General features: G+C 39.9%; 1 protein-coding gene across 1 annotated transcript; it reads left to right on the top strand.

The window, feature by feature from the left end:
- Positions 1–250: 250 nt before the first annotated feature.
- On the top strand, positions 251–23,548 carry PSMA5 (proteasome 20S subunit alpha 5). Its single transcript, XM_079944147.1, has 9 exons — positions 251–381; positions 4,391–4,457; positions 11,013–11,139; positions 13,380–13,447; positions 14,387–14,494; positions 14,636–14,694; positions 15,285–15,387; positions 16,609–16,695; positions 23,306–23,548. Exons 1-9 carry the CDS (start codon positions 353–355, stop codon positions 23,381–23,383), a joined length of 726 nt encoding a protein of 241 aa, XP_079800273.1. The 5' UTR covers positions 251–352; the 3' UTR covers positions 23,384–23,548.
- The last annotated feature ends 395 nt before the right edge of the window (positions 23,549–23,943 follow it).

Below are 23,943 nucleotides of genomic sequence, written 5' to 3'. Positions count from 1 at the left end.
TTGGGATGGCTTCACAACGTCTCTAAAACGTGAACTCTCACCACACACCTACCGTTCCGAGCGCCCCTAGCAACCACAAGCAATTAAAAGCGGAAGAACGACCTTTGTCCCGCCCTCTCTGGAACTACCGAGGCCGGGCGGGGGAAGCGCGTTGGCCCAGTCACCTCGGCGGGAACTCCGACCAACCAATAGAAGGCAGGTACAGGAGGGCGGGCTGAAGGGGTTGCGAGCGCACGCGCAGTTGGTAACGGAGACTTGGCTGTGTGGCGGTGTGGGTGAGTTGGGTGCAGGTGGACTCGTCTTGGCCCTCAGAATCCCCGAGTGGCCGCTGCCGCTTTCTCCTGCCCTTACCATGTTTCTCACCCGGTCTGAGTACGACAGGTCTGTGTGGTTGGGGGAAATGGGGTGGAAGTTACGGGTCGGCGGGCCCGGGGCCCGGTCTGGGCCTGGGTTCTGCCGTGTCATGGGGGCGCCCCAGGATCCCGAGTCTGGCCCGGCCCGGGGATCTCTCGCCTTCCCCAGCCGCCCGCTGTGATTCCCCAGGCTAGAGTTGCGCCTGTCGGCCGCACTTGTCCTACCGCTGAGTCACTGCTGGGTCCGAAGTCGGTGCGGAAGCGTGAAGCTCCGCTTTGTGCTTGGGGAAAGGCGGCTGGCGCGCCGCGACTCCGACCTTTAACCTGGAAAGGCCAGGAGTCACCCCTTCTCCCCTTCATCTTTTTGTGCTGAGTGTGACTGCCTTTCTAAAAATGTAAACGTGTGCCTGGAAGAAAAAGCAATTAGAGATCACTTAATGGGTTTGATCATTTCAGCTCCCTTTTCCTTCTAGGAGCACAACCTCGTTTTCCGTTTCTTAGCTGTGGGAACAGAGCAGCCATTCCTTTGATTGAGGTGTAATGGGGCGTGATGTGATGTATAGTTTCTGCAGAAGCGCGAAGGAAGTCTCAGCTTCGCCCAGATATAGTGTATGGTGTCTGATTTTATGGGAACTGGAATTTAGAGTGTTCTCAAGAGTTTTGTCATCATGCTGATTCAACTAGACCCAAGCTTTTCTGACTTTTTAAACAGTTTAAAGCAAGTTACTTTAAATGTGTGTTGCAGCCAGATCTGTTTTTGAAATCAAAGCTGTGAGGTGGTTGTATTTGTATAAAACAAAAAATCTTTCAGAGCTTGGAAATGTTAAGTAATATTAAATTGTACATACTTATGCTGTAGACATTTTTACTTTCAGTTTCTGTTTTGATCAGTTACGTTTCACATAGCTATTGTTTTTTTTAAATTTTAAAGCCAGGAAAGGCAGATGTTTTCTTTGTACTAGATGGCTTGAGAAGCTGCATTTCTTGTCAAGTATATGTTGAACCTGTCAAAAGTTTTATCAGTTAGAACTACCACTTTAAGAAAAAAATCCTTTTACTGACTCATAGAAGATGTATGTGAGGTTTTAAAACTGACTCCTTAAAAAAAAACAAAAAAAAAACGGACTCCTTTTCCTACTGTCCTATAAAATAACTTTGTTAGTCAGTATTTAGCTTCCAGAGCATTGAAAAGAATCATCTTTGGGTGATATAATTTTGAGTAAGGGGTGTGTATGATGGAAATTGTTATTCTTATCAGAAAACCTTTATTAAGGTTTTTGTGATCATTTACTTAACATCTTTATTAACTGCTTTGTGTTACTCATTTTTGTATCTTTCTAAAGAATGCCTAAAACAGTCCTTTTTTATTCACTTAGCTAAGGTACTTGAATGCTTGTCATATGGCAGTGAACAATATCATGTTCCTTTTTCTCATATGGGAGACTGTCCTTTAAAGAACTATTTACAAAAGTAACTATAGTATAATTCAGAAATGTGTTCATGTCATTAGAGAAGCTCAAATCAACACTATGGGAGTTTGACGAGAGAGATTGCATTCAATATTAGGGTATTATGGAAAACTTCAAAAGGAGCTGATATTTAAACTGAGCCTTAGGAACTTCCCTGGTGGTTCAGTGGCTAAGACTCCGCGCTTCCAATGCAGGGGGCCCGGGTTCGGTCCCTGGTCAGGGAACTAGATCCCACATGCATGCCTCAACTAAGAGCCCACATTCGGCAATGAAGATCCCACTTGCTGCAAATAAGACCAAGCACAGCCTAAATAAATAAATAAATTTTAAAAAACATAAATAAACTGAGTCTTAGATGTAAGGTTTTAATAAATATGGAGAGTGAGAGTGAATAGTTTTGAGGCAGAGAATATAGGATGAACAAAGGAGGGGCAGTGGGAAAGCATACATAGTGTTTGCGAAAATTCTAGTCTGCTGGCACATATGATACACATATGGGAATGGGGGGAGATCTGGGAAAACACTATGGTGCTAGATACTGGATGGTTTTTAATATGAGGTTGAGAAGTTTGGGTCTTATTTTGTAGGCATCTGTGTGGCATAAATTATAATTTTAAGAAGTTACATAATCATAATTGCGTTGTATAGAGATTAATTGACTGGATTAGAGGAAAGAGAATCAGTACCAGTTAGAAGGCTATTAAAATAGTTGAAAGGTAATGAGGGCATTGAGAATGGAAGGGAGTGTAGAGTTACTGTGTGGGGGGCATGGGGGGAACTGATTTGAATTGATATGACTTGGCATATTGTTAATTATGGGAAAAAGGGAGGAGTGAGTCAGATCGTTCAGAACTTTATAGTTTGGGGAACTGGGAGATGCGAGGTGTTTTAAAGTAAAAATGAAGTAGGAATGGCAGGAGATGTAGCTGATTTTGCAAGGGTGACTGTATATTTCAGACTGGAAAATGTCAAGTGTTTGGCACTAATGGGATATCCAAATGGAAATGCTCAGGAGGCTTTCAGATTAATCAGGAAAGAGGTCAAACTGGTAATAGAGATTTGGAAGTAGTTAGTGCTTGACATGAATGAAATAACCCAGAGAAAGTTTGAAAACAGGGCCAAGAGCAGAGCCCACATTAGGAAAGACTTAGTAATACCTCAACAGGATAAAGTTCCTGAATTAGGGTGAAAATACTGTATTCGTATTCACACAGTACTTTACACTTTACAAAGTGCTTTCATAATCTGTGCAATTCAATACCAATTGTATTATGACAGAGGCAGGATAGATTTTTTTTTTTCATTTGAGCAAATTAAAGTTAGTAAGTGGCAGAACTAGAATTTAATCCCAGGTCTTCTGCCCTCGGACTTTCCTCTCAGTGATTTTTAAAAGCTGTTTCTTAGAGTCCTAAATTTCCTTTTAAATGACATTAGGGATAGTACCTCTGGGGAAAATGGGAGGCTGGAATGGTGAGATTCTCTTTTGACTCCTGATAGTTGAAAGCTTGGTCTTAGATTGCCTGAATTCTCATTCCAGTTCTGCCTCTTATATGCTGAGTGACTTTGGGCAAATTAGTCAACCTCTTTGTGTCTCAACTTCCTCATCTCTAAAGTAGTATCGCTTTAGAATACTATTTCATGGGATTGTTTTGAGAATTAAGTGTGTTGTCATTTAAAGGTTTGCAACAGTGCCAGGCATATAGTACATATTCAGTAAATGTCAACTTGTATTATTATCTGTTTTATATTTGGGATATATATATATATATATTAAAAATATTTATTTTTTTAAAAAAAGAGGTTTTGATAAAACAAATTTGAAAACACTGCTCTATATCATCTTACACGTTATAAACTCCAGACTCCATAAACCAAGGAGCACAACTATTTTCATTCATTTGTTCAAATATTCTTAAAGTGTCCATTGTGTGCGGAAAGCTTTTATAGCTAAGACCATGATGCTTCTTTTCCAAAGGGATTTCTAACGGATGAGCAAGGAAAGGTTGGGAATTGTTTAAGGGAGAAGAGCAGTCTGGCATGTATAATGTATTGAGTGAATTAACTAGGTTAGGCTTTAGGAACTGCAACAGATCTCAGTCTGTTTTTCAGATAACAATACTAATTCATACAAATAAATAGAGAAATGTCCCTGTGGCTGACTTTTACTAAAAAGTAAGATATTAACATCAAATTCACGTAATGGGAAGAGGATAAGGATAAATGCACATTTTCTTAGGAATTGCCTGATAGTTTGGGGGCATGAATTTACCAGAGGGATTCCAAATTGATTCAAGATAGAGGCAGAAAGTCACCTGCTTTCATTTGATCAGTTTGAAGATACTTTGGGAGTGGGGCAGAGGTGTTCTATGTATAGGTTCCATTCTCTTGAAAAACTGTTAGTGTACCAAAAAACAGCTACAGATTGTTGTGGGTAAAGGAGCATAAAGACAGTGTGCACATCTTGTAGCCATCTGAGCTAGATGTCAAGGCACTTGACTTTAGTGTCTCTATGCTTATTTTTTCTGACAATTTTAATACCTTTTTCTTTTTTCTTTTTTTTAATTATAGGGGTGTGAATACTTTTTCTCCTGAAGGAAGATTATTTCAAGTGGAATATGCCATTGAGGCTATCAAGGTATAGTATCAAGTGGGGTCGTTTTGGAAATTTCATGGCAACTTAGTACTTTGCTGGCAGAACATTTGGAGTAAATGTGTTTTAGCTATTCCTTTAGAAAATGTTCTTTATCTCCCTTTAATCAACCACAGTTAACCTTCTTTTTAATTTTATTTTTTTATTGAAGTATGGTTGATTTACAGTGTTGGGCACAATTAACCATTTGTATAACAATTTCAATCCCATTCCTAACAACTACTTTGGAACTTTTTAAACAAATAACTGCTTCATAGTTATGTAAGTAGCTTTTTCTTAGTGGGGTTGGAAGGACATGTTTGTGTTTATAATCTTCTTGGCTATAAAGAAAGGGGTCTAGAATTCCTGAGTTAGCACCTGGGAGATATTTTATCATCTTGAACAAATCATTTAACTGATCACCTGTATTCTTGTTGGTAAATTTGTCAATTTGTACTAGACATTTTTGGGTCTGAATAAGAGATGTGTCCTGTAATCTAACAACAAAATCGAATAGTTCAAACCAGTATTCAAAAAATTAGTTAGAAAGTAAGCTATTTATGCTAAAGTTACTTATGTGGGATCTTCTATTTGTTGGATTATGGATAATCTAAATTCTGCTTTAGATCTAAATTAGGTCGTTTAGGATAAGGTCCAGGCATCAGTATTTTTAAGGACTACCTCAGTGATTCTTAGTGTCTAGCAACGGTTGAGAATCACTGATCTAGTCCAACTCTTCACTCTGTTTCAGTCACCTCTGCATCCCCAAACAGCTTCTGTTTTTATAGATCTAGTGACAGAATATTTTCTCACTAGATAGCTCATTCTGTTTGGAAATCGTTCATAATGGTTTAGAAATTTATCCTTATATTGAATTGAAAGTCTAGCTTCCTGAAGTTTCCTTCAGTTGGCCCTAGTTTTGCCCTTGAACCATACAGGATGTTTAAACCTCTTCCATAAGGCAATTCCTCACATATTTGAAGAGAACTATTGTGTTTCCCTCTAAGTTACCTCTTCTAGAAAGAGTGTATTGGGGAAAATAGTTGTATGAGAATCTGGAAAGGGCAAAGAAGATTCTTAGTTGAAGACATAGAAGTGAAGGTGGAAGCATTGTAGTAGATAGTGGGCAGAAAACGATGGGCCAGCTACAAAAAGTGCCTGTTTTCTATTTCTAATCATGTGTGCCCTATATTTAAACCATATGTTACTATGAAGTCTGAGATTATCACAATTCCAAGCTGTAGCATTTATTTTGAGCCTCAGCTAAGGTAATAGTTCTATCCAGATGTGCAAGCGAAGAGTAATTCTCAGTTTTTTTGGTTCTCCTTAAGCCCATTAGTGCTAGTAATTTCCACGTTGCTTAGAGATAACGAGATAGTATCTGATCTCTGTAGCCCTAGTTTGAGCTAGGATGGAGTAGTGCCATTAATGTATGCTGCTTAACCTGTGTAAAAATTCATACTCCTAGGTGTTGAAACAACCTTGTTGTTGTCTTGGCAACTTAGCCAATGTGAAAGCAATTTGATAACTATAAGGATTTAGTAGTATGAAAGGAGCTGGAGAAATGACTGAAAATGGCTGACAAATAGAAATTATCACGTAGAGGTGCTGTATGGATGGCATGGGTGAGATATAGCCAGCAGAGGTGGGAGCAGAGTGCCTTTTAGAGTTAGGTTTGGGGGAAGAAATGGAAATCTGTGACAGTGTCAAAATTATTGTATTATTCTGAGCATCTGGACATTGGTTACTATGCTAGTGAATTATATTAAATAAATAATACATAGTCAGTTCAAGTGTTCCCTTTCTTCCCTCCTCCATCTCCCCAGTCCCAACCCAGGGTGGGGGTGGAGTTTAGTCAGAATCGTAATATTGAAATGTCTGGGTATAAATATAATGTACAAGAGAAAATTATCTTGATATATTTTGTAAAATAGCCTGTCTCAAAATATTGACCCTTTTTTGGAGTAGAAGCATAGAAATTATATTTTTTAATTAATTGATTGGTTGATTTTTGACTGCATTGGGTCTTTGTTGCTGCGTGCGGGCTTTCTCTAGTTGCGGCGAGCGGGGGCTACTCTTCATTGTGGTGCTCAGTCTCTAGGTGCATGGGTTTCAGTAGTTGTGGCACGTGGGCTCAGTAGTTGTGGCTCGCGGACTCTAGAGCGCAGGCTCAGTAGTTGTGGTGCACGGGCTTAGTTGCTCCGCGGCATGTGGGATCTTCCCGGACCAGGGCTCAAACTCGTGTCCCCTGCACTGACAGGCGGATTCTTAACTACTGCGCCTCCAGGGAAGTCCTAGAAAGCTATTTAAGTTGGAGGCCAAATTGAACAAGTTGAAAATTTTTTCTTGTGCTATGAGAACTTCCTCCACAAAATAATTACAGGGACTATTGACATTTTAGAACGGATAATTCTTTGTTGTGGGGGACAGACCTGTGCATTGTAGGCTGTTTAGCAACATCCCTGGCCTCTACCCGTTAGATGCCAGTAGCACTCACTCCTCCAGTTGTGACAACCAGAAATGTCTCCAGACTTTGTCAGTTGTCCCCTAGGGGGTAAAAGGGCTCCCGGTTGAGAATAACTCTGCTAGATAAAATTTTAAGGTAGGCATGGGGACTTCCCTGGTGGCGCAGTGGTTAAGAATCCGCCTGCCAATGCAGGGGACAGGGGTTCGAGCCCTGGTCCGGGAAGATCCCACATGCCGCAGAGCAACTAAGCCTGTGAGCCACAACTACTGAGCCTGCACTCTAGAGCCTGCGAGTCACAAGTACTGAAGCCCACATGCCACAACTACTGAAGCCCATGCACCTAGAGCCCATGATCCATAGCAAGAGAAGCCACCACAATGAGAAGCCCACGCACTGCAATGAAGAATAGCCTCCGTTCGCCGCAACTAGAGAAAGCCTGTGCACAGCAACGAAGACCCAATGCAGCAGTAAATAAATAAACAAATAAAATTTTACAAAGTAGGTATGAATTCTGTTCTGCTCTGTTCAGTTGGAGATTCAAGATCAATACACTATACACAAAACAATTAGAGGACAACTAAGTGCCAAATTAAATTCTCTGACAATGGTTTCTGACTTTTTTATTTTACAGTTGACCCTTGAACAAGGCAAGGGTTAAGGACACCGACCCTCCAAGCAGTCTAAAATTGCCCTATAATCTATTGATATAGTTGGCCCTCCATATCTGTGGTTCCTCATTCACCCATTCAACCAACCACAGATCAGTACTGTTGTATTACCATTGAAAAAAAAAATCCACATGTAAGTGGACCTGCACAGTTCAAACTTGTATTGTTCAAGGGTCAACTGTATTTTTAAGGCATACGTGCATGTAGTTTTAGTCAGAAGGTAAAATAGTTTTATAAACCTTGTAACAAAAGCAGAAATCCCTGAGCCTGCCCCTCTTTATCTTCAGCTTCTCAGATGCAACATTTTAAAGTCTTTTAGCTAATTTTCTTGGCATTTACTTCCATATCTCTAAGATAGGAACACAGACTTACATTTTTTTCACCTAGGTATTATCCACAGACTTTTCATTATGAAGGATGACGACTTCTGCCCCCAGTGACACACAGATATACAGTTTCCTACTGGGGTAGAGATAGGGCAACCCTCTCAATGTATGTCATATCTATCATAATTTTGTTAGATCATTAGTCAACATTTCTATTGGTAAGACTACGTAAATGCTTTTCATACCTGAGCTGTTTTTCTGTTTCTGCACAATAGTGTTTTCCTGGGAGTTTGTAATTCTCTTTAAAAATTTTGCCTAATTTAGTATGTAAATATCAATAATTCATCCCCAAGGTCTCTCCAAGTTATGTATATCCTCTCAAAACACTCAGGCACATTAAGTATCCTGTGAAAGATTCTTAAAGAAATCTTTGAGCCTTTGACCAGCTCTAATCTGGACTGGTTCTCTGGGCCTGCTGCACAGCTGTATACTTAGGCTCTTCTATCATCATCATCCTAGGAACTCTCTTTAACTCCCTCTTGCGTTAGATCGCAAGTCATTTTCTTTTTTGATGTATTCCTTCAATTTGGTAGAACCCGTTCTCCAATGATTTCATAAGAAAGTATTTTCAATTTCCAAGCTTTTTTGCTTTTTTTCCTTTTTCTTATTAGTGTCCTGTTCTTGTTTTATGGATGAAAATACCTTTTTCAAGGACTAAAAAAAAATTTTTTCTTTAGATTTCTTTTTCCCCTTGAACAAGCTAGATTCTTTAGAGATATATATTTTTAAACTGCAGATCTTGACCTATTAGTGGGCACTGAATCAATTTAGTAGGTCATGGGAGCATTTCTTTTTGACGTAGACTGGAGCAGTAGATCTCAGAATGCCTTGCTCATAGTATTGGTGAGTGTTTTCTTTTCTGCATGAAACTTTGTTTCTATTATATTTATTTCTTTGTACCTGTTTGTGTATTTTGGTCATGATATAAAGTATATTTCTTAATGTAGATTTGGGTCAGAAAATTTGAAAACTACTGCTCTAGAGAAAACTGCCTCTTCTCATTTCATGCCTTGAAGGTGTTTCTGCCTGCTCACTTCTGAGAGCTGAGCAGGGAAAGAAGGCTGGGGTTCTTAACATTAAACTTGTCAATTTTTACTTAATTCCCGTTTTCCTGTAGTACTCTGCCTTCGATGGTGGCATCCCCCAATCTAGAGACCCTCTGTTTTACTCTCTCCAGAGTCTTCTACAGGAGTGGGAGTGGGGGCCATCATCTAGCTTTACAACGTAGGGTAAGAGATCTGGAAATCTGTCTCTTAAGCAAACGTTGAACTAATTTTATAATTTTTAGCTGTTCTGTTTCTATTTCCAGAGGTCCTTGTTGCCACCATTCCCTTTTTGGGGGGTCCTATGATAGAAATCAGGTTGTTTCTTGACTTTCTTTACTACTGGCTTAGGATTTGGATTTCTCAGGTTTGCTAAGTAAGTAATCACTAACCCATCTTCTTGCTTTAAAATTTTGTGTCTGTGTCTTTGTCCACTCTTTGTCCTAGTGGATTTATCCAGTCCCCGCTTAAGCCTTTTAATCTCCTGTTCTAAGGCTTGGAGAAGGAGTAGAGCTAATGTATGTATTCAGTCTACACCTTTACTTAGAAGTAAGAGCACTCATTTTTTACATAAAATTCTTTGACATTTTATCTCCTGTAGTTATGCATGTACCATTAAGAAAATATACAGTGAAAAGCAGGTATATATATTTAATAACACTTCTAAATAAAGTCACAACTTTACACATTTGAAAAATAATACATATATGTAAGAGACATGATCATTCAGTCTGCATGTGTTTTAAGCATGTTATGCACAATGATTTATGAAATTCTTTGGAATACTTTGCAATAACAGACTCCAGGAATCTGATGCTCACACTGATAGTCATTGCTTTGTAGAACTAAGTAAATATAGTGATTTACTGTAAGTAAATATAGTGATTATTTAGAGGAGAGAGCACGCATAGTTATGGAAGCCTTTATGAATGATGGGTGGAATTTGGATAGGCAAAGGGAGGAGCGTATTCCAGGTGGGACAGCATGGGCAGAACAAGGGTAGCGGATAATATAGCATGAGAAAATGGATTTGGCTATACCTGAGGAATTTTGCTGGAGAATGATAAATAATAAAGTTGAAAGAGTAAAGTAGGATTAGGTTTTGAGGACTCTGGAAGCTTTACTTGGATTTTATGTTACAGGCAGTATAGAGAGATATTAATTCTTTAGAGAAGGAGAAGTATAATGAAAATAGTATTTTATTGTATCAGTCAGGCCATAATATGAAAGATACATTGGGAGAGAGAGATTAAAGATAGACTAAGGAGGCTATTGAAGTAATCTTGGCATATAAAAAAATAGCTAACATTTGTTGCTCATTTATTACGTACAAGTTACCATTTTAAGCATTTTATGTATGTGTGTTTACCCCTCTTGATGTGTAGGTATTGTTGTTATTATCCCCCTTTTGTAGATAAGGAAACTGAGACAAAGAGGGGTGGGTGACTAGGATGGTGACATGGAGATGGAGAGATGAAATCAAGCTATATTGTAGACTGCTAGTGACCTTGAAAGATATTTTTATGTTGTTGGTGTTTCTTTATCTTTTCTTTTTTCTTTCTTTGTTTTTTTTTTTTAAGTAAATGACTTTTCTGGAGTCACATAGATTTGAGGGATATCACCTTTTCGGATAGATCAAGGTAGCAGAGGTAAAAAGATACCAAGTCCAGAAAAAACATTAGAGTTGTATTACTTCTTGCCCTCTATGTTTAGAACTTTAGAATCTGCCCCTCTCCAAAAAACTGGCATTAGAGTTGATCATTTTCCGGACATTTTCAAGACCTTGAACTTCCCCTTTAGAAGCACAAAATTCTGTAAATCAGTGCTCTTGCCATTGACAGGAATAGTACATTATTAGGGTGCTCCTTATTTTCTCTGTGTATTAGATATGGCTGATTGAAGCTTCTATCATGTGAAGATATACAGAGAGATTCCTGGTGAGTATGTGAGATTGTTCTTTGACTTCTATATGATAACCATAACCTGTTTCTCTTTAGCTTGGTTCTACAGCCATTGGGATCCAGACATCAGAGGGTGTGTGCCTAGCTGTGGAGAAGAGAATTACCTCTCCACTCATGGAGCCCAGCAGCATTGAGAAAATTGTAGAGATTGATGCTCACATAGGTAAGGAGTAGGAGAAGGCTGTTCTGTAGGATCTTGCCTGGGTTAATCAGTCTTCTTTGATGTTTCAAGGGAGGTTCATTAGGTGAGCATCTTATCCCTTGTTAGTTATCATTTTCCAGGTAGTAGGCCATTGTGCATAATATAGGTAGTAGGAAGCAGTTATAGGATTCACCTACTCCCAGACGTTCCTTTCTCCCTCAGATTTATACTTGGCAAATGTGATGGTTATTGAAATATGTGAAGGTTGAATCATAGGCCAGCTCCCTATGGTGGCTGGGTCCTCATCGATGCATAACATTAGGAGGCTACCTGGAGCAGAGGATTGTGTGGGAAGGTAGGGGTGTCCACTAAGCAAAGAGAAATTCTTAAAGATCTTCAGAGTGACCAAGGTGCAGAGAGTATAAGGATGATAGACTTTGACCCAGATCGGTACTCTTCCTCTGTTTTCAGATTTATCATTTCAGTCTATCTCCCCTCACCTTCCCTTCCTCCCTTTTTTGGGTCCCTGTTAAATTCCCCTGCCGTGGCTTCTGGCATCATTGTAGCATGATGAGTAGTTCTACTTATTTATAGCATGGCATTTTAGTTGACTGCCCACATTTACTTAACCTATCTAGTCATCTAATTACTGAAACATTGGTAAAATAATTAATTGCTTGAGGGCGTCAGAATCAAATGCCATAGTGACTCAGGGAGCTTGACATTATCTCTTTCATAGATACAGAAACTGAGATTTAGTCTTTTAAGATTAGAACATTTTATCTACTTTCTCTGAAGCCATCTACCTTTCGGAGGTAGGTCAGTGTCACTTCATTCAACAAATTGAGAACCTATTATGTGCCAGACTTTGTGCTAGACACCAGGGGCACACAAAGGAATGAGACATAGTCCCCGTGTGTTCCAGGAGCATACAGTTTAATAACAGAGGTAGATATGTAAATAAGTCAATGCAATTAAGTGAAGTAGGTATTAAGAAAGGCTGTAGTATATGCTTAGTAGGGGTACAATGGAGGAAACAATTAGTTTTCCCTGGGGCCAGTGGTAGTGAGGTTTTCAGAAAAGGATTCCGTAAAGGTGATGCTTGAGCTGAACTGAATTCTAAAAGATAAGGAAGTGTTTACCAAGTGAATAAGTGTCTGGGTGTAGCAGGGGAGAGCTTTCTGGTCGGAGGGAATAGAAGAGCAAAGCTGTGGTGGTGTAAAATATAAAATACCCTGGCACACGCAGTTTGGCATGACTGGCAGGTGAAATGTGGCAAGAAATGAGTCTGGGATCGAACAGTGGAAGTCCTTTTTACCACACTAAAGAGCTTGAACTTGATCCTTTTGCATTGGCAAGGTTTTGAGCACTGAGGAAATATGATCAGATTAGGATTTGAGAAAGACCATTCTGATAGTAGTGTTGAAGGTACAGTGAAGGGGGCTGAGACTGGAGGCAGGGAGACCAGGTCAGAAATTTTTTTAATAGTCCAAATAAAGAGATAATGAAGGATTAACCAAGGTGGTGGCCAGAAGACGGAGAGGTAAGGACTAATGCCAGACAGGCTAATCAGACAGCAATTGATAGAATTTGGGATTCAGTTGGTTGTGAGGGCCAGGGAAAAAGATGGAGCCTAGAAGGGAAATGAGTTGAGTCTGTGGTATATCCAAGTAGATATATTAAGGGAGTCGTTTGGCTTTATAGGTCTGAAATGTGGGAGTGAGACCCAGGCTGGAAATTTAGATTTGAGTCATGACGTGTAACGTCACAGCCATAATCTTGGCATCTTGGGCCATCTCTCATATAACTAGTTTGTGTTTGGTCAGAAAGTGAAAAGACTTGATTTTCTTCTAGGGTCTTCCATTGTAGCTCATAGTGAGATAGTTATTTTTTTTCCCTTGTTTCTCCTGTTGGACTGTTAGTGCTTGCTTAGTTTGAAAGTGCATCACGGGCTACCAAAGAGTGCTGAAGGAATGCTTGAGGATGTAACGTGTGGAAATTCATGTTTGAGTAGCTGCTCTTCTCTGTCTCCTACCTTAATAGCTAGACTTCTGTTTCATTATGAATGGTTTTTATTTGTTAGTGATATAATTATACTTGTGTTCAGTGTAGATAATTTCCCATCTAATCTCTTAGGTATATTGCTATGGGATTGCTGAATGGCTGCCATGGTTTCACTCCAGAATTTCAGTATTTCCTGAGTGGATGAAAGAGTTCTACAAGGATTTGGCTATCGGGTCACTGTTGCTTTTACATTGCAGGTTGTGCCATGAGTGGGCTAATTGCTGATGCTAAGACTTTAATTGATAAAGCCAGAGTGGAGACACAGGTAAAATTAGCATCATCTCTCCTTTTTACCATGATGCTTGTGTTCCTTGTTTAGTGATGATATAACTGCCTGGGCTGTACTGCAGGTATCTGTGTTAATATCAGATGTAGCTCTTGGGAGTGATTTTGGGTAGAATCCCTAGTTACAACTTTCTGAGGCTTGGAGTCTAGCCATCCAACCATTGCAGCTTTGAGGAAGCCCTGGTAAATAGTGCTGACAGTCTCTTGCTTCTTTTTGACTTGCCTTATATAAAGCAAGCATTGCACTGTATTCTGTTCCCTAATTGACTTTCTGTGGGAGCACCATAGCAAGAGGTAGAAATAGCTAAAGGAATTCTCACCCCAACTGCCTTTGCAGCTAGGCTTGCAAATGACAGCTCTCCTGTAGTGAGTAATGATATGTACCAGGTGATAAATGCTGGTTAGGAATACTGATTTTTTTTTTTTTTTTAACTGAGCTCCTGCTGCCTACAGAGTAGTAGACTGGTAAGAAAAAAATATCTGATTGGTAAAAAATTTTTTTTGTGCTTATTTGCAGGTTTGCTGTCAGTACTTATGTAAGAATAAGTCATTTAATTTAAACTCCAACAGAATGCTAAGATAGGGCCTTTGAGGGAAAGCGGCACTCAGCTATTAGCCTTCACTTTGTGAAAAGACTAGATTTGGTGCTCTGAAGGGTTAACTCTGTTTTTCAAGGGAGCAGTCCTCTCCCTTGAAAAGTCGTCATTGCTTAGAGTCCTTTTGATATAACTTTATTTCCAGAGCTATTTCTCTTCCTCTCGTGCAGTCCCGAGCATTTGAGTTTAATGTTAAGGAAAACACACCAGAGCTTGAGCATTCAGTTTTTAACCACAGTTCAAAGGGATGTGTGTGGTGAGATGGTGGGCTACTTTTAATGCCATTCTTACGAAAGGTAGACCATGCTTTGCTCTTCTTTTAGAACCACTGGTTCACCTACAATGAGACCATGACAGTGGAGAGTGTGACTCAGGCTGTGTCAAATCTGGCTCTACAGTTTGGAGAAGAAGATGCAGATCCAGGTGCCATGGTGAGTTTGACGCTTGTGCGAAGCTTTCTTGCTGTCCTGTGGAACTGATGACATTTGTCCTCGGAACATGTCTTTCCTGTCTCTTCTCGCCCCCCTACTTCATAGCTATTTATCTTAATACCTCCTGCTTTTTGGTTCTAGTCTCGTCCCTTTGGAGTAGCACTGTTATTTGGAGGAGTTGATGAAAAAGGACCCCAGCTGTAAGTACCATTTGGCCATTTTTTTCCTGCTTCCTTTTTGGGAGAATTATTTTCATTTGGGATGGGACTGGTTGTTTAAATCAAGTGAGAAGATTATTGTAGAGTTGTAAAAATGAAGGGCTTCTAATTCTATAAAGTTCATTGATTCTGTGCTGCTTACACAAAAACAAATTTGGGGATTTTATGAAGAACTCCTCTACTGGAATCAGTGCTATTTCTGGAAAGAAATTAGAAGTAACTTTGTTGCTGTAGTCAAAATGTGTTTGAGCCTTGCTTTGGAATATTGATTTGATCCCTGTCCTCAAATAGTATTTAGATAGGCATACATAAGTATCATATTTATATATACTCTCTATATAAAGTATTCTTATACATACTTCTCTTCTAAATCCCTGAGGAAATTATTATTAGTTTTCTTAAACACTTCTTAAAAGATCTGGTTTCTCCAGCCATAGAACATCTTTTGGATTTGTGCCTCGGTATTTCCTGGCTGCAGGGCCAAGCATTTATATTTTTTAGTGAGACGTTTGTTACATAAAATGCCACCGTTCTTAAGCATTTTAATCCTCTTCTTTTTGGTGGTTTTGCAGGTTTCATATGGACCCATCTGGAACCTTTGTACAGTGTGATGCTCGAGCGATTGGCTCTGCCTCAGAGGGTGCCCAGAGCTCCTTGCAAGAAGTTTACCACAAGGTAATTAAGCATTCTCACGACTTCTATTATCTTTTTTTTAAATCATGGTATAATTTACATAAAATAAAATGCACAGACCTAAGAGTTCAGTTCTATGAGTTTTGACAATTGTATACACCCTTGTAACCAGCACTTAAAACAAAATATAGGGACTTCCCTGGTGGTCCAGCGGTTAAGACTCCACGGTCCCAATGTAGGGGGCCCCGGTTCGAGCTGTGGTCAGGGAACTAGATCCCACAGGCCGCAGCTAAAAGATACCGCATGCCACAACTAAGACCCGGCGCGGCCAAATAAATAAATAAATAATTTAAAATAGATACATATATATATAGCACACTTCCATCACCCTGCCCCAGAATGCTTGCCTCCTCTCCAGTCAGTCTCTTCCCCCGTTTCAGGCACATTTACCGTTGTAGATTAGTTTTGTCTGGTCTTTCTATGAATAGAATCATACAGTTTGTATTTTCATGTCTGCCTTTTTTTGTTCAACGTACTGTTTTTGAGATACGTTCGTATTTTTGCACATTTCAGTAGTTTCTTTTTATTGATGAGTGGTATGCCATGGTATAGATATACCACAATTTGTTTATCCTTTATCTTCACAGCTTTACTTAGCAGTTTATATTTCCTAGTCTGGCTCTCCAAGCAAGTGGGCATTTGGTGCTTTTTATCTTTGTGGGATGGGAAGCCTTGGTTTGGGGTAACTCATTGTAGTGGCTGAAGGCTGCCCTACTTGTCATTCAGGTGGTTCATACAGGGATGCCTGCTTAAATCAACTTCTAGTATTGCTTTTACGTGTGCAGGAAATTAGATACAAAATGGGGTAAGCAAAGAGCAGATTTTCTAAACCATTGGGCTACCTTCTAGATTATTTGGGAATTATTATTCACAGGATATCATCAATATTATCTTGCTTCTAAATCAAAAGACAATAACTAGAGAAGTCTAACTTTCCCCTTCTTCAAAGATCACTTAACATATTAAAGTTGGTAACTTTGTTCTGGTTCAGAATAAGACTTTTTTTTCTCTGAATAAAGGTACTCTACTTATTTACCATTTACCTGAATTCTGGAGATACTTGTAATGCACTGTACTTATTGAGATGTTTGATTTATTAATATTTGCTAAATCATTTCTTCAGGGAGATATAGGGGAAATCTTTGAAGGAAGGAGAGATTATGTACAATTAATGGCTACTCTTCTTGCCCTCTTTGTTTCAAGTCTATGACACTGAAAGAAGCCATCAAATCTTCACTCATAATCCTCAAACAAGTAATGGAGGAGAAGCTGAATGCAACTAACATAGAGGTATTTTTCTGTTTTATTCAGATATCATAGCTCTCATTGCTGAAGATCAAGATAGTAACATTTTTGTATGCTCAGTTCTCAAGAAGTTATTATCCTGTGAATAAGCAACTTTAGTAACGTGGTATGGCAGAAGCCAGAATTTGGTGAGTTAAAGAATAAAAGGGAGTGATGAAGTGGACAAAACAAGAATATGCTGCCTTCTCAAGAAGTAATTAATGTCAGCAGCAGGCAGCATTAAAGAAAAGGATTTTTGTCTTTTTAAGGATGGGGAAAGACTTGAAAATACTTTTATAGTCTGAGAAGCAAGTAGTGGATAGAAAAATGTTAAAAGAATTAAGGGCTTCCCTGGTGGCGCAGTGGTTGAGAGTCCGCCTGCCGATGCAGGGGACACGGGTTCGTGCCCTGGTCCAGGAGGATCCCATGTGCCGCGGAGCGGCTGGGCCCGTGAGCCATGGCTGCTGGGCCTGCGCGTCCGGAGCCTGTGCTCTGCGACAGGAGAGGCCACAGCAGTGAGAGGCCCGCGTACCACCAAAAAAAAAAAAAATTAAAAGTGGAAGTTAGATAGTGATGGAAAAGTTCTAGAAGAGAGAAGGCATGGTACAAATGAAGGAGTTGGTTTTGAAAAATAGAATTGATTCAGCATTATATTGAATACCCATTACATGCCAGGTACTATGTAGATGCCAGGGATACAGACACAGAAAATCCAGTTCCCATTAAGTAGTATAGAAGACATACAGATAATAACAGCTTGGGTTGATACTTCTGTAATAGCAATATGAATGGATTGACACAGGAACATATAACTTATACTGGGGCGTTAGGAAAGCTTACTGGAAGAGGTGAAGTTAGGAGAAGGGAAGAGAATGGTATTCCAGGAAGAGGGAACAGGACATGTAAAATAACGTTGTGCGTAAAAGGGGACTCTGAGGGATTTATCTGAATGCTGGAGTGTGAGATGTATGTGAGATAGGGAGATGACACTGGAGAGACGTGGACCAGATTCTGAATGCCCTTATTTAGGATCCTAAGAGTAGACAGCAGGATGGGAAGTAATGATGAGTAAAGTTAAGGCAGGCTTGGAGGTGAACTGGGAGAGAGGTATTATATTTCCCTGGTGATTGTTAGATCATCTGCTGAAGGTGGGTGAATGCAACAGTGAAATTAAAAGGAATGGAAAATATTTGGAAACGTCATTATGGATAGGGAAAAGGGAAGACAGGGATGAGTAAAAGGATTGCTGGGTCACATTAGAATACGCTAGCTGAGGCTGAAATCACAAAACAAGTTGTTGTAAAAAGTCAGGATAGTGGTTACCCTTGGAGGCATGGTATGTATGTATATTATATTTTAATTAAATTTTTAGGGCTTCCCTGGTGGCGCAGTGGTTGGGAGTCCGCCTGCCGATGCAGGGGACACGGGTTCGTGCCCCAGTCTGGGAAGATCCCACATGCCGTGAAGTGGCTGGGCCCATGAGCCATGGCCGCTAGGCCTGCACATCCGGAACCTGTGCTCCGCAAAGGGAGAGGCCACAGCAGTGAGAGACCTGCGTACCGCAGGAAGGAAAAAAAAAAAAAAATTTTAAAGGCCAACTGAAGCTGGAATCACAAATCAGTAATTAAACCAATCAGCACTTACCAGGATACTTTTCAGCTATACTCAGCATAGATTGAGAAAATGTATATTTAGATAAATCTCTGGCAAAGGATTGACTGGTTATGGGCACAAGAATGGAGAGAGTACTGGAGAGTATTGTTTGTCAGTCTGTCACCAATAGAGCCCGGTTCCTTAGGCTGCAGTGAAAGGGGCAAAATTGGGCACCAGAACAAGGGGCTGGCCTAATGGTGGGAAGGTCTGAGAAGAGTTGGAGAGAGGTTGGGGCTGCGGGAGGGGTGTTTGGCTTGCTTCTTCAGCAGGCATGGGGAGAGGGGGTTATGGAATGGAAATGGAAAACTTACTTCATAAATAGTTGTTTTTTCACCTCAGCAAAGATTTGAAAATGCTTCCCCTTCGTGCCAGTCTCTGAGATGATGAGGCGCAAAATATGCAACGATAGCCCATATTGACCCTTAGGAGGGATTTTGTCAGTTCCTTTCGTGCTTTGTTTTCTGTGGTACTGAATGAGATAGGGTCTTGGCATTTCCACTAAGACTATCTCCTTGCTACCTCAGAGTAATTCACATGTAGCTCTTTTGATCTCACAGTGAAGGTTCTAAGCCCTGCTTGGTTCAACTAAAACTTCAAAGATATTTTTTAGCTCATTCAGTTTCAGTGCAACTACAGTGTTGCTTTGAAGAGAGCATCAGGTGTGTGTCCCATCCACGCTCTATCATTAATCCCTGACTAGAGTTTTCTTCCCTTTAACACAGGGGCACTTCCACTTTTCCAAGCTCTAACTCATGGTTTCCAAACCTGGCTGTCCATCAGTCTTTGGCTGTCCATCAAAAATCTCTATTTGTGAAATCTCCTTGGGTGACTCTGATGCTCAGCCTAAGAAGGTCAGGCATTTGGGAGCCACTGCTCTAGAGCCCACCTTCCTCTATCTCTTTGAGGTCCCTGCTCCTCCAGTTGTCCCTTGCGTCACCAGCCTCTCCTCAACAGCCACTTCCCCTCAAAAAGGGAAAATTTCCAAGTTGCATCTTTAGAGAAACAAAAAAACAAAACCCACCTTTGTCAACCCCTCTCTCTACCTAGTATCCTTTTTTAAAAGATCAACTTCATTGAGGCATAATGTACATACTGTAGTGTGTGCCTGTTTTAAGTTTACAGTTCAGTGAATTTTGACAAAGGTATAACCCTTGTATCCGCAACCACAAAATACAGAACGTTTCTGTTATCCCCAAAAGTTCCCTCATGCCCCTTTTTAGTCACTTCCTTCCCACTGATCTGCTTTTTGTCACTATAGATTTGTTTTGCATGTTCTAGAATTTCTTATAAATGGATCTTACAGTGTGTATTCTTTTTGTGTCTCACTTCTTTCACTTAATAATTTTGAAATTCAGGAGTTTGTTACATTTTATTGCTATTCCATTCATCATATCTTTTAACCTTTAATTGCTAGATGATGAATCTGTATTCATTGTCTTCACTGCCTCGCGCTCATTTATTTCTCAATCACTGCCTTGGTTTCTGTTATTATTTCCCTGAGACTGCCCCTTGCTAACATAACTCCTCTTTATCAGATTTCATGGTCATTTTTAAGACTTCTTATATGACCTTTTCTGAAGCAGACACCTCAAATTTTTGACAGTTGTAAAACTAAACTCATCATTTTTCCTGAAAACCATTTCCTCTTCCCTTATTTCTAATTCTGGTTGATGACACCTTCAGTGAACCTGTCATTCACAGCAGAAACCTGGAAGACTCTGACCTCCCTTTGCCTTCACCGATTTGTTTCTTTGCCTCCTTAAATAACTCTCATATCAGTGCCTCTTCTTCATGCCTATTCCTAGGGCCTTCTCTTGTTCAGGCCCTCATTTTTCTCCTGCCTTGTATGTTTTGAGATTTCCTAGGTAGTCTTCCTGCCTCTAGCCTTACCCTCCTCATTTTCATTCCATTTCCCCTGCCATTGTGCTACTGAAGTGGATTTTCTAAATTGCATATCTAATCTCAATTGTCCTCCACTTGTAAAAAGTCTTTTCTGACTCTTAACTGTCTGCAAGATAAATTCCAAACTTCTTTTCATGTCATAGTAATTCACTACTTCTTAAGGCATATGTTTAACCTGTTAGGTACCTTGCTAATTTTACATGCAATTATCTTTTAATCCTCACAATAGCCTTATGAGATAGGTATTCCTACTTCCATTTTACAGAGGAGGAAACTGAGGCTTTGAGAAGGCAAGACCTTGCCCAAAGTAACAGTATTGGTAAATGGTGGGGTCACGGTTTGAAACCAGGTCTGATTTGGGGTCCTGTCCTTTTTTTTTTTTTGCGGTACGCAGGCCTCTCACTGTTGTGGCCTCTCCCATTGCGGAGCACAGGCTCCGGGCGCGCAGGCCCAGCGGCCATGGCTCACGGGCCTAGCTGCTCCGTAGCATGTGGGATCTTCCCGGACCGGGGCACGAACCTGTGTCCCCTGCATCGGCAGGTGGACTCTCAACCACTGCACTACCAGGGAAGCCCGGTCCTGTACTTTTTAACACTTTAATACACTATCTCTGTATGAGCTCTGAACTCCTGCTACCTCTCCATTTCATCTCATCACATATGCAACTTCTGCTCTAGTCATTTGGAATTACTTTCAGTTTTGCAAATGCATCATCTTGTTTCATGCATTTATGCATTTGCATATTCAGTCTGCCCTCTGCTCCTTGACTGACCCATTCTTGTAGTGCTTTAAGATACAACTCAAAGATTGCTTCTCCTTGAAGCCTTCCTGGACTCCCCCTAGATTACTCCTTTGTGCCTTTATGTATGCTTGGCTCTGTTGTAACACTTACCTGACTTTAAAAGCATTTGGTGTCTAGAGCTCTTAGTAAATAAGACAGACTTTCTTCATGTTTGGATCTCTAGTGTCTTGTACAACTGTAACTAGTACACAGGTGCTTAGCAATTAATTATTGATCAAATCAATAAAAGAAAATATCTGTTTTACCTGCCTCACAGAGGTTTTTTGAAAGTAAAGTGAGGATTTCCCTGGTGGCGCAGTGGTTAAGAATCCTCCTGCCAATGCAGGGGACATAGGTTAGATCCCTGGTCCAGGAAGATCCTGCATGCCACGGAGCAACTAAGCCCGTGCGCCCCAACTACTGGGCCTGTGCTCTAGAGCCCGCAAGCCACAACTACTGATCCTGAATGCCACAACTACTGAAGCCCACACGCCTAGAGCCTGTGCTCCGCAGCAAGAGAAGCCACCGCAATGAGAAAGAAGCCCGTGCACTGCCATGAAGAGTAGTCCCCGCTCACCGCAACTAGAGAAAGCCTGCATGCAGCAAGGAAGACCCAACACAGCCAAAAATAATAATAAATAAATAAATAAATAAATGTATTTTTAAAAAAAGAAAGTAAAATGAGATAAATAGAAAAGTAGCTTTCATATAGATTATGTAAGTAAATGGCAAGGGGTTATTTTTACTCATCTAGTGATGGGTACCTTCCTGAAGGCAGTATTTGGTTTAAGTCCTATTAGTATTGATTTGCAGCCTGGTTCTATAGGACTGTTCTAATTCAGAGTTGCCCAGTTTCTGGTTTTTAGCCCCTGTAATGGTTTGGGAGGACTAGCCTGTGAGCCATGGGTGACTTGACAATAAACTCTATAGGCTCTCACTCTTCTCTGGTTTATTGACTTTGTATCTCTCTGTCCTCATGTCCTTAAGAAAAGCATTTATATATTTTAATTTCCTTGGAATAGAACTCATGGTCTATATGGACATCACTAAATTATTTAACATACATTTTACAAATATGTTTGGGACTCTTCTGATATTTCGTGTAATTGGATAGATCTTTTAGGAGAATCTAGTGGAGACTGCAGGCTTTGAGAGAACATTTTTTTTAGTCTGTCCCCAGACCAGATCTTCAGGTGTTTTAAGATGTGCAGTAGTAGTCTTCTTCTAAATTTTACCTGTAGTTGAGGCAGAGAATAATAAACATTATGTAACTGAGCTGTGCTAATTTTGGCAGTTTTCAAATTATACTAAATATCAATAGTGAATGTTACTCAAAAAATGCCCTATTATGTTTAATTTTAAAGTTAAAAAAAGGTAATATAAGGAAATGACATTTCAAACAAACACAAAAGCTAAAGGGAAAAGTGAAGTGGCACCTATTCCTCAGTATTACCCTAAAACATGGGACTATGTTGTCAGCAGAGATGATGGAAGACCTGGTGGTTTGGTTAAATTTGAAACTAAACATCTTCTGACCCTAGTCTTTTATTGCTTAAATACATTATAATCTGGACTGCTGGTTATTACTAATATCTTTAGTGGTAACTGATTTCCTATGGTCAGTGTTAATGAGATCTTTTCATCACCAGTCCTTTTAAAAAAACAAAACAAATGTTTTTCTTGTTAAGTTACCATATGGGCAGTTTTAGAGAAAATAATACCCACCAATAATAGTTAATTATGTGGTGCTTATTACAATGTCTAGACACTGTTCTAAGCACTTTACATGGATTGACACATTTAATCCTCACAACTACCCTATGAGTTAGGTGCTTTTATCCCCATTTTACTGATGGAAATTGAGGCACAGAGTGGGCAAGTATACCAAGGTCACATACACAAGTTCAACTTGCAAGTGTGTGAATATGCTTTTAATATATTTCTAAAGGAATCTTTAACAGAAAAAACTACTGACACCAATTTGCTGCTGCTTTTGTGATCCTTGTTGAAGTAACCTCAAGAAGTGACAGTGATGCCAGGCATCTGGTTAACTATTATGTGGTGGGTTAACCTCAAAATAGAAAATTTGGTCAAGAAGATTTTTATTTTGGAGTCAGACAGCTATTTTAGGAACTGCTGCTGGAAAGGATATCCCTGGGACAGCAGATCCCTTAGTTCCTAATGAACAGCTGTGTCACCAACAACTTCTCCTGACCGTGCTGGGGCTATAAGCAGGGTGATCGAGCCGAGCTTATTAAGCCTTCTCTGTTTTCTTTCCAGCTAGCCACAGTGCAGCCTGGCCAGAATTTCCACATGTTCACAAAGGAAGAACTTGAAGAGGTTATCAAGGACATTTAAGGAAGCGTGATCCTCAGAATTTCTTGGGGACAGTTTCAGTTCTCCTAGTTGCCCTTAACTTTTATTTCCAGCTCCAATTCCTTGGAAAATCTCCAGTGTATGTGCATTTTTTTATGATGTCTGTACATAAAGGCAGTTCTGAAATAAAGAAAAATTTTGAATATTTGTTAATAGACTATTCTCTTCTAAAGCAGTCTTGTGTATAAAATACTTGTGTTGTGGGCAGAAAGGATAGTGGTATTAATATCCCTATCCTATCAGTATCCTAAAATTGTTCTAGTGGCTCTGTACAACAGAATCAACTATATTATGAATTCCTTGGTGTTGACAGATGAACTCCCAGCTAGTCCAACTCCTCCTCATGTGTTATAGGTACTAATACCACTGTAAACTTCAGTTCTGTAGTTCTTCTTGAGTAAATAATTTTTTGCTGCTTTCCTTATATGAAGGAGATGCTACTAATTGACCATCAAAAGAACATGTTTTGAGGCCCTCCCCAAAACTGATGGTTTGGAATAAGCCAGCTACAATGTTGTACTATTTCTTGTGCCTTAAGAGAC

The sequence above is a fragment of the Stenella coeruleoalba genome (genome assembly GCF_951394435.1).
Source record: "Stenella coeruleoalba genome assembly, chromosome: 1".
NCBI lineage: Eukaryota > Metazoa > Chordata > Mammalia > Artiodactyla > Delphinidae > Stenella > Stenella coeruleoalba.
The sequence above is the reverse complement of the archived record's forward strand: the minus strand, read 5'-3'. Positions and strand labels throughout refer to the sequence as shown.

Bases quoted from the DNA above. Each gene is read 5' to 3' on its own strand.
- PSMA5 (XM_079944147.1), top strand. From the start codon at position 353: ATGTTTCTCACCCGGTCTGAGTACGACAG. The intron at 382-4,390 runs GTCTGTGTGGTT...TTTTAATTATAG, and splicing joins ACCCGGTCTGAGTACGACAG to GGGTGTGAATACTTTTTCTC. The intron at 4,458-11,012 runs GTATAGTATCAA...GTTTCTCTTTAG, and splicing joins ATGCCATTGAGGCTATCAAG to CTTGGTTCTACAGCCATTGG.